The sequence below is a fragment of the Muscardinus avellanarius genome (assembly GCF_963383645.1).
Source record: "Muscardinus avellanarius genome assembly, chromosome: 19".
NCBI classification, from domain to species: domain Eukaryota; kingdom Metazoa; phylum Chordata; class Mammalia; order Rodentia; family Gliridae; genus Muscardinus; species Muscardinus avellanarius.
This window is the reverse complement of record NC_137805.1, coordinates 21,206,549-21,217,224: the sequence shown is the minus strand read 5'-3', so window position 1 is coordinate 21,217,224 and position 10,676 is coordinate 21,206,549. Positions and strand designations below refer to the sequence as shown.

Genomic DNA, 10,676 nt, shown 5'->3' with positions numbered 1-10,676 from the left:
AGCTGGGCACCCGGGCGAGGGCATGGCCCAGCTGTGCGAATGGGTGGGCCGGGAGACGCCTCCTGGGGCAGCCAGGAACCCAGGGACAAGCTGTCAGATCTGAGGGCGGGCCATGGCGGGCAGCCAGCCATGTCCTCCTGGACCTGTCAGCCCAAGCCCAGACCCACTAGGCCTTAAGGTGGCCGCTGTCAGAGGTCAGGTTTGCCTCGCCACACTCTGCCCTGGGTCCTTGCCCAGCACACACTCCTGCCAGCTGCACCCCCATCCCCACTCGGCCCTCCTTGTGCCGCCGTGGCCTGTCCCTGCTGAGCAGGCCCGGCAGGGTGCTCTTGAAGCCCCTGTTGGGGAAGAACTTCACAAAATCTCACTGCAGCAGCCAAAGAGCCTGCCCACCGCCCATGTGGCCTGGCAGCGGGACCCACAGGTGCCTTCGCAACACACATGCCTCTAGGAAAAAGGCCCACAGAGCTCCCACCCGAGCCAGAAAGCAGGGCTGGAGAGATGCCGTAGCCCCCTACTTCCTGGGCCCAGCCCAGCCCACGTCACCAAAGGGGCCCTCGCCTGTGGCTGAGCGCGGCGGCGGCCCGCAGGGCGTGCAGAGGTCAGAGTCCGTGTCTGACTCGCCCTCCGCGATGTAGGGCCTGACTTTGGCACAGGGTGCCACAGCTGCGTAGCAGCTGCCAAGCGCGTCCAGGTTCTCCTTGGACTGCGAGATGCTGAAGCCGCTGAAGGAGCGCTCCAGCTCCTCGTGGTCCACGGATGGGATGGAGATGGACGTGTCGCTGTCCCGCAGGGCACCCTCATGGGGCCTGCAGGCCGGCGCGTCCTCCAGCCTCAGGAACTCCGTGCTAGCCCGGTGGCCACCGCTGTAGGCAGACAGTGACCGCTCATGGGCCGGTGGTGGTGGAATGCGCACCAGGGAGCCGTGGTCCCCCACTGGGGACGTGCCGTGGCGCTGCTGCCACGAGGTGGACGGCGGGCACTGGGCGGGGGGTGCGGCCGGAGGCGCCGAGAAGTTCCTCTGGCCGGTGGAGCTGGCGGAGCGCACAATCTTGATGATGCAGCCGCGCTGGTCCACGCGCTCTCGGCTGTCCTCGGGGCTGTGGTACGGCGGCGCCGGCTCTGGCTCTTTGGCCCCAAAATAGGCCTCGGTCTCCGTCGGGGGGATACCCATTCTCTGCATGTAGATGTTCACCAGGAAGTCTAGCTTCTTCTCCATGGACAAGACCTGAAAGAGAGGGCTTGCTGGGCTTCCAGGGACCCAGCGCTCCCCAGGAGCAAAGAGCAGAAGAGGTCAGTCTCCTGAGCCGGCCTCTCCCCAGCCCTGGCCCTACCAGTCAGTGTGTGGCTGAGCTCGGGAGCAGACAAGGGCCTCACGTGATGGTTTCTGAAGCGCCACTCCCAGAAGAGAGGCTGTGGGGCGGGGCTCAGCAGGAGGAGAGGGGAGGCAAGCCAGTCCAGGGTGACTTCTGGCAAGTTCCATAGAGATGATTCCAAGGCCCCCCCACAATGTGCCCCAGGACACGGAGAGAAACATATGGCCTCGTGCTGACCTTGGAAAGGAAAGCGCCCATGCCTGGCATGGTGGAGCAGGGCTCCAGCAGAGAAGCCCAAGGCTGCGCCCCTCCAGCCTCCACCCTGCCCACCGGCCCCAGGCTGACAGCGGGCCCCACCGCAGAGGCGCGCCCTGAGCCTCTCCCACCTGCTTCTCCACCTTGCCGAGCCGTCCCATCATGCTGGGGTCCTCTGGCAGCTCTGCCTCAGCTGGGCCCTTGGTGCGGTCCTTGTCCGTTATCGCTGGGCCCCGCCCCACGATCTGGTCCACTCTACCGGGAACAGAGACCCGGCCCCCGCGCGTGAGCTCGGGAGGGTGTGGCCAGCCCCTTGCCCTTCCTCCTGGGCCAGCCCACAGCCCCCCAGACAGGGCTCCAGGCCCAGCCCAGAGCCCACGGGGGTTGCAGGGGCCAGGACAGATGGACACTGTGTCTTAAGTCCTTGCCTTGTCTCTGGCACCCACAGGGTTGTTTCCTACCTGGTCCATTCCCGGGCCTGGCACATTAACGGGAGCAAAGCGGAGCCCTGCTGGCCCACCTACCTCCTCTCCAGCAGGGCTCCCTGGCTGTCACCTCCACCCCACCTGTCCCCAGCTCCCTTCCTCCTTGGCCTGCAGCCAGAGGGGCGGTATGGCTGCTGGGTGCCCACGGAGCTTATTTACACCATAATGTGCCACCAGCCCTTGGCCCCGGGTCTGACGGGCAGTTAATGGTCTGCAGCGGGGACAACAGAAGCAGGAAACCACGGAGGGAGGCGGGAGGGCTGCAGCCCATGCACCAGGCAGGAAGGAGGGGCAGCCACACAGGAACCGCAGCACTCGGCAGAGGAGGGCGCAGAGCCTTGCTAGCCAGGGTGTGTGTGTGTGCGTGTGTGCATGGGACATGTGCTTACACACACAACTGCATGTGCCTATGCAGGGAGCAGAGCTAAGCTGAGCTACGGATGGCTAAGCCAGAAAGAAGCAAAGGAACTCCTTCACCCCGGGGACAGGAGCCCGGCCGACCCGCCGCAGAGACAGCTCCTCGCCGTCGTGTGCACCAGGAGACCCTGCAGGGTGGGAGCTGCTGCAGGAGCAGGCGTGAGCTGAGATCCACAGCTGGGGGCACCCACTCGGGAAGACCCTGTGCTGAGTCCACAAGCCCCCTGGACTGCCTAGCAGGACCGACAGGCCTCAGGCCACCTGCCACTGGACAGCAGCCTTGTGCATCCAGAGCGCCCCGCAGGCACCACACCAACCGGGTGGTGCCAGCTCTGCTCTCTGCGGACCAGCCGCCCTGCCTGCTTCTGTGGGGTGGGGGGTTTCCCTATGCTGCACGAAACAGCACAGGACGGGCTTGCGTCAGCCAGATGCAGCCTTCTCATGCTCCGGGGCTTCATGCCAGACTCATGCACGGGGGAAGGGGACCTCTGGCTCCAAGCAGACGCCAGGTGCAACGGAGCGGGCAGGCCCTGGTGCTCCAAGTGTCCACATGTCCAGGCACGACGCGCAGCGCCTTCACCCCTGCCACATGACGGGCTGCCTGTCTGGGGGCCCAGGGCTAAGCCTAGAACTGCAGCTGGGACAGAGGGAGAGGGTCTTCTGGGGACCCCGCACTGCCTTCTCCCCTTGGGCTGGACTGGGGACTCAGATTCAACCCCCACATACTCCACGGGGTGGGGGCTAGGCTGTCCTCTCGGGTGCTTCCCTGTTGACCTGGGTGCAGTGTTCTGGGAGGCCTGGGGGCTCCAAGGGCCAGCGAGCCTTTCTTAGTTCATGGCTGAGACCCCAGCCACTGCCACTGCTGCATTGACCTGGGAGATAGGACTTCGGCCCCAGAGTTCAGCCAAGCAGCGGACTCGGCAGACACTGTCCAGGCCGCCCTGGGTCAGGAAGCCGCAAACACAGCCTTCCTACTTACTCCCCAGGAAGTCTCTCTCGTGGGAGGAGCTGCTGGCCAAGAAGGTGCCCGGCACACTGACCCTTGGCCTCGTGGGCAGCAGCACTGGCCCAGAGGGTGGCAGACGCTGACCGGTGACGGCCAGCTCACCGGGCTTCAATCACTTGACACCCGAGGAGCCAGGCGGGCACCGCAGCTGGTCTTCCCAGCTGCCGGGCTTCGCTCTGCATGGCCTAAGAGACTCGCTGGAGGGGAAGGCCCCATCTGAACGGTCCCAGGAAAGCTGGAAGACCTTGGAAGGTCCCAGTTAACCACCAAAGAGCCCTCTCTGGCCAGCCGACCACTCTGGCCCCCATCTGCCCGTCAGCCAGAGGGAGGTCCTGCCATCTTCCTTACTGACATTAGTTACCAGGACCTCAACTTGAAGTAGCACTGGTGCTCAACTGAGCCGCCCCCATGCTGGGTGCCTGGCAGGGGTTTTTTCCTATTCTTCATGATGGTGTAAGAGGCAGGCTCAGAGGGACTGGGCACAGGAAAGCGGCCATCTGCTCAGATGCACAGAACCAAAGTCAGGGCTGGGCAGGTCCACCCAGCAGTGGGCAGGTTTCCAGGGCCTGAGTCGGTCAGAGCCCAGAGAGACCATGAGAGTCTCAAGGCATCTGAGCTGGCGTCAAGGACACCGGTGCCTTCCCTCCACTTCTGCCCAGGAGCCAGCTGGTCCCCAGTGGACATCACAGGATGTCCAAGGGAAGGAGCCCTGGCTTCCCAGGAGGCCCTATCTGTGGAAGACTGGTGGGCATGCCGGATTTTGCTGCCCTGCACTGCCCCAGGGCCCTGGCAGGGGCAGCTCTGCAGGGGAGAAGCCGGACAGGCCCTGAGTCTGTGGAAAGACCAGCAGAGGTGCTGCCGTCCTGTGGCCTGGGGCGAAGGCGCTGGCCATTCACAAGACAGGCAGGAAGGTGCCGCGTCCTGACCTAGGTGAGTACTGAGGTGACTCTCTCGAAGGGGCCGCGGGTCCTTTGGTGGGGTACTTCTTGTGCCGGGGAGTTGAAGGGGGTGGGGGGCCCACAATCATATCTATCCTGGCAACGTAAATGAGAAAAGAGACACCAGCAGAGTGGGTAAGCAAGCAGCTTGAGGGAGTTGGGGGCACGCAGAAACAGGGCCTCCACTGCCAACAGCAGTGATCCCCGAGAAACGCCTGCTCGGATGAGAGCCAGGGCCTAGACCCGCCGGCCGCAGGCCCACCACACCCCACATTCTGAGCACATCATTCTGCCCTGGGAGCCGGGCATTCAGCCTCGGCACCCAGATCTGGGGGGGCCTGGGTCTCGGGAGCCTGCGTGGGGCAGATCTGGGGCTGGGGCAAAGTCCCAGGGAAGGTGTCTCTACGGAACATCAGGGTGGCGCTCCTGGGGCTGACTGGCTGTATCTATTTGTCTTCCAGACAGAAAGGAAAAGGAACCTGCACACCAGCTAGGGTCAGGCTGGGAGTTCTCACTGGCCACGTGCAGCAGGGCCAGCTTCTGCGTGGGGAGATCGGGTGGAGGGAGGGGACACCTCTGGCCATGCCCACGAGTGACCCCTTCACTGTCACCTGGAGTAAGGAGGCAAGCGCCCGGGGGCAGACCTGGACCTCCCCCACCTCTACAGCTGCTCCAGAGGCCAGGGCCCAGGAGGGCTAAACTTCCAGGGCTGGAGGACTGCGCCCTGGGAGGGGCGGACCCTGTTGCCAGAAGTGTGCTGGAAGCACATGCATGTGCATGTGCTTGTTGTGTGGCTGAGGGTGTGTGGCCGGGAGCACACATGCACAGGTGCCAGGCTAAACCTGGGACTGTGTGTGCAAAACACGCCTGTCCACAGGAGTGCACGTGTGTGTGTGTGCATGTGTGTATGTGTGTGTGTGTGTGTGTGTGTGTGAGAGAGAGAGAGAGAGAGAGAAAGAGGGAGAGAGAGAGAGAGAGAGAGAGAGATGCGTGTGCAAGTGGTGCCTGGAAGGAGCTGGCCACTTCCCACACATGAGGCAGGTGAGTGCCCACTACCACCAGGCCTCCGGTGCACATTCTACTCCCACTTCCTGCTCAGGGCAGTGGGCAGCCTGCATTCTGGGGCCCGTGGGAGCCCTACAGCTTTGCCTCACTGGAGGAGTACTCCATTCCCCACACACATGCACACACACGGGCACATGTGTACACATGCACATGTATGCACCCACTGCAAGTGTGCATACACGGCACAGCACACAGGCGCATGTCCACACATCCACACACACCACACGCACATGCTGGGCACACACACGCGCATACATGCTCTTATCCGTACGCGTGTGCACACACTCAGAGACACACATGTGCACATTCACACACTCATGCATGTGCACACAAATCTGTGTGAGTGCACACCCACCACAGTGCAGGAATGTGGGGAGAGAAGGGGGAGACAAATACCAAAGACGGATGGACGGACGGACGGACTGCGTGAAGACGGCAGGAAAAGCTGACATGAGCTGACGGGCGGGCGCCTGAGCACTGGCCCGCCCTCTACCTCCTCCCCAGCCCCGGGACAGAAGGGCAGGCAAGTGGGGTGCTTGCCTGGACTGCAGGCTCTTGATGCGGGACAGCATGTCCAGGTGTCCAGCTGAGTACTGCTCGATGACGTCCATCACGTCGTACGGCCTCAGACTCTCCTTGAACTTCCGCTTGGACACCAGGAAGCGCATGACACTGCAATGGGCAGGCAGAGTGTGAGCACCAGGCCAGCGGCCACCGCTGCCCCCAGACAACTCCGAGACCGCAGCCCCAAGTGTGTCTGCACGCACACCCATGCCAGGCAGAGCTGTGCCTACACAGCAACTTGTGCGTCTCCGCTGGGTCCCGCTTGGCCCCACCAGCCACCCTCAGGGCCTGGCCTCACAGACAGACCCCGTCTACCTAGCCTGTCACCCCGGCCCTGGAACACCCGAGACTCAGCTGTCCCATGGTCCCCAACAGCCGCTGGACTCGGCAGCCCGGGTCCAGTGCACAGGGGACTAGTCCGCCCACAGCAGCCCCAGCACCTCAGCCTGCGATGGCCCATGGACCGGGACAGCAGAGGCCCACCACTCCCGGCAACAGGAACCACTGGGACCAGCAGGGGTCCGTTTCAAGGCCCACTGTGACCTGCACCTCGACTCCCTCCTCTCCCCAGGACCCAGGCCCTGGTTGCTCTGCCCAGCCCAGGAGCACCAGCACAGACGGTGCACAGTGCGGGCCCGCCTGGCCGCGGCCGCGGGGCCTCACCACACGGCTCTGATGCTGACTTTGAGGCCAGGGGTCAGGTCCTCGGTCACAAACTCGCAGTTGCAACTCTTGTTGTCCTCCACGATGTCCTCCCCAGGGAGACTTGCTTCTGGGTGGGAGGGAGCAGGCACGTCACACCCAGGCCTCAGCCACAGCCACGCTCCCCAGAGACGCTCAGACTCCCCGGGGCCCTTTCCTCTCTCCCCCCTCCTGGCAGGCCCTGCAGGAGAGGCTGTGGCCCCAGGGAGAGGAGGCGTGAGGGTTCAAAGGGCATCTCTGTCCAGAGAGGAATGTAGGATCGTGAGGTGCCCCAACCACACACAGAGCACTGTTCGGCCGGAAAAGGCCCGGAGGTCTGGCACGTGCCAAGGGGGCAGGCGCCTTGAGAACCCGACGCTCTGTGACAGCAGCAGCCAGCACGGACCACCGGTGCACGAGGCCACTCACGTGGGGCCCCCGGGGGAAGAGCAGGCCCTGGGAAGGCGCGGGAAGGACCCTCTGCTAGTGGGCTTGGGGCTTCCTCCCCAGAGGACAAAAATGTCACCTGGGCAGAGGTGATGGCTGCAGCCGAGTAGGAAACACCACAGCATGTAGCGCTCTGCAAGGCTCATCTAGTGTGATTTCTCCTAAGAGTGGGGCTTGGGGTTTCCCTGTTCCAAGGGCTGCCACATGTGCCCTGAAGCTGCGAGCTGACGTTCCTCCCGATGGCAACTAGCCTGGGGAGGCTGGCGCTGCTCCACACCCACCTTCAGAGTTCTGCCGGGATGCCGCGCCCTTGATACGGAAAGCCTGGCGTGCCCGGCTGCGGTCGCCGAAGCTCCAGCTCTTGGGCACCTTGCTCGGGCTGTCCTCAAGGCTCTGGTCGGCGCTCGGCGACCGCCGGACCGGCTGGGCCTGGGGAGACCCTTTCCCCTTGGCAGCCACGCCTCGGGGGCTGGAGAAGACACGATCTTTCAAACTGACCTTCTGGCTGCTCCCATGCGAACCAACGTGGACAGTGGACAGACACACACACACAGAAAGACAGCAAGAGAAGTCACTCTGGAAAGAACACGGGGCGGTGTCTGTCCCCGAGACCAGAGGGAGACGCAGGTTCAAGGAACAACCAACCACATGAGAGGCTCGGAGCAGCTGCGGGTGAAGTGCGGGCAGGAAGGGAGGGGCCGCACAGGTGCGGTCAGAGCTCGGCCGTGCCTGGGAGGGATCCCATGGACTCCACCATCTAGTACCTACCACCAGGCGCCACTGGCTCCCCACACTGTCCCAGCAGCCCCCGCAAGTGACCTCACAGGAGTCCCAGGTTTTCCTGCAGGCCTCCCCTGCCCCCAGCAGCCTCTCCCCATCTCTCTTCCCCCTGCCCAGGGGCTACTGCTCATGCTTGTCCAGCCTTTCCCTGGCTCCTGTGAGGGGCCTGCCCAGTACCTGGCCTGTAGGCTCTACCCCCACCTGAGGGCGGGACCAGGTGTTTCAGGCCTGGGAGACAGCGGTTTTCCCCCACCCCAGCCTTCCCCAGCAGGGCCACTGTTCCCATAGTGTTGAAAGTCTTGGAGCCGCCCTTGGCTTCGTGTTTCTTGGAAACCATGGAGACAGGGCTGATACCCTGAGTTCACCAGCTCCAACATAGCCCGGGCACCAGCAGAGACAAACGGTCCAGGAGCCAGGCCAGCTGCTGGCTCCCACACTGTGCACACAGGGGGCCTCAGAGAAGAGCGGCCTCTCCGGCTGGGGGCCCATTCACGCCGGCCACGCAGAGCCATAGGCTCCCCAGGATGGCTTCCAACCAGAGCCCTTCACCAGACCCGGGGTCAGGGAGGTCTGGTGGGTCCTAGAACTGTCTCCAGGAGGAAGCCCTAGTGTCCAGTGTCACTGGCTAACATCTCACTGCACAGCAGTCCCGCATGCTGTGCACAGCCAGAGACGTCTACACAGCGCCGAAGGGGCCACCCAGAAAGGACCAGCCTCAGTGCCCAGCCTACCAGCCTGGCACCGTGCACAGGGCCAGTGCCCCACCTCATGTCCAGGTGAGGGAGCAAGAGGAAGAGACCCCAATGGCCTGGAACATGGAGGCCACTCGAGACGGAGAGTTCGGGGTCTCTAGGCGTCCTGTGTCCTGTGTGCATCAAGAGACAATGGCGCTCGCTTGCGTGGGACACTGAGCCTGTGCCTCTGTGCCCCCCACTGCAGGCAGGTGAGGAGAGTGGGACCAGGCAACCCAGAAACTCCCCACTGGTCCAGGGGAGCCAGACACTGGAGCCACCTGCCAGGGGCAATTCCCGGCTGTGGCGCCACGGTAACACCAGGGCCCACAGGCATCGTGACTTGCCAGCTCTGGGATGCCAGCTTCTAGAGCATTCTTTTCTCCTTCTATGGGCTCTGCCTCTATCACGCAAGCCACTTCAGATGCAGAGACACGGGGCCTATGCCAGGCAGTCTCCTGGACACATGGGAAAGCGGATTATAGCCCCTTTGGGCCTCACTTCCCTCTCCTTCCCTCTCCAACCTCAGAGCTGGTCGCTTCCTTCTCAATCATGGCCACTGAAATGCTGGGGGGGGGGGGCAAGATGGAGTCCAGGGCCGCCACCTCCTGGTTCCTGGGCAGGCAGGACACCGGCCATTCACAGGAATGCTTGCGTTTGGAGGCAGCTCAGGTTCCTGCCTCCCTAGAGGACAGGTCGGATCCCAAGCAGTCCCCCAGACCGCACTGGGCCAAGAGGTAGCAGTAAGAAGAGGGGCTGGGTGTGGAGTCCAAAGGCCTCTATAAGCATCGATCTGGCCACATCAGAACCAGGGGCCCCCAGGAACCCAGCCCATTCATGGCCACTGCAGAAAGGACTCTCCTACCCCAGCCATGACCCTGGCTCTGCCTCCTCAACCTCAGACTCGGCTCTGAGGCCTGCGAGGGAGGCCCTGCTGGAAGAGGGGCTGCGCAGTCCGCACCGGCCTTCCTCAGCCCCAAAGCCTGGAGTCTCACAGGCCAGGGACAAGCCAAGGAAAAAGCTAATGAAATGATGATCTCCCAAGAGCCTCCTCCACCGCTCCAGCCGGCAGCCAGAACCACCCTCCGCTGCAAGGGCCGGGCACGTCAGTGTTCAAAGGGCAGGGGCAAGCTGGGGAAGAGTCTGAGAGAGAGAGCAAGCCCCAGCCCTCCTCCGCCTGCCCTTCCCCAGGGTAACATCCACATGGGCACCGGCTGCAAATGGCCCTCACCCCAGCCAGCGCACAGGGTTCAGCTCAGTGCTGCAGGGAGCTGGCATCCAGAGAGCCGCCCAGCCCACACCTGGACAGACAGCACCCGAGGAGAGGGGGACATTCCAGGAAGACACGCACAGCAGGGCTCCTCTGCCCCACACTTCCAAACCCTCTCATTCTCAAGCAGCCTGGCCTCAGCCCCTGCCCTAAGGGTCCAGCCTGCGACCAGAAGCACCCAGGACACCGGCACTCCAGACAAGCAGAGCTTCAGCTGGGGCCTGAGCAGGCTGCCTCCCTGGCAGCCCCTCCCTTTCTGGGGCTGCAGCAGCCACCCCTAGAAGCGCCTACCTCCAGAACACACAGGTAGCAGGAGGCCTGGGGAGCACGCGGGGCCCTGCAAGCCCCTCTCCCGGGAGGCAGTGTCAGAGCATGCAGATGCACAAGCATGCTGCTCGGCGCCAGCCGGCCGGGCCACATGCACAGGATGAGGTATGCTCCGATGGGGCACCTCGGAACGGCCTACAGGTCGCCAGGCTGGCCGGCCAGGAGGAGGGCGGGCAGGAGAGGAAGCCCCAGAGGCAAGGGGCTCCCAGAGCAAGCAGTACAGAGGCCTTCACACACCGACAGCAGACAGGGAAGGGGCAGGAGAGGTGTGGTCAAGGTGCGGGGGCTTTTCCACAGTCCTGTTTCCAGTCTGCCCTAAACCAGGCCTGTAAGTCAGAAGGGGAGCCGGGCCTCTGGCCCTGGGCAGTCACACAGCAAGCTGCCTTGCTCAGCC

General features: G+C 63.7%; 1 protein-coding gene across 9 annotated transcripts in view; it reads right to left on the bottom strand.

The window, feature by feature from the left end:
* Positions 1-514: 514 nt before the first annotated feature.
* KCNQ2 (potassium voltage-gated channel subfamily Q member 2) overlaps positions 515-10,676 on the bottom strand; it is a gene marked incomplete at both ends in the record, with an annotated part of 42,654 nt that continues 32,492 nt past the window's right edge. For 2 of the 9 annotated variants that reach the window (XM_080716204.1, XM_080716205.1), the window contains 6 exons: positions 515-1,228; positions 1,703-1,826; positions 4,406-4,513; positions 6,023-6,154; positions 6,710-6,818; positions 7,456-7,675. In XM_080716204.1, the coding sequence (XP_080572330.1) occupies positions 515-1,228; positions 1,703-1,826; positions 4,406-4,513; positions 6,023-6,154; positions 6,710-6,818; positions 7,456-7,675 (1,407 nt within the window). Of the gene's footprint in view, positions 1,229-1,702; positions 1,827-4,405; positions 4,514-6,022; positions 6,155-6,709; positions 6,854-7,451; positions 7,680-10,676 lie in introns of all 9 variants that reach the window. The other 7 variants (XM_080716207.1, XM_080716209.1, XM_080716202.1 and 4 more) reach the window with 6 other exon arrangements.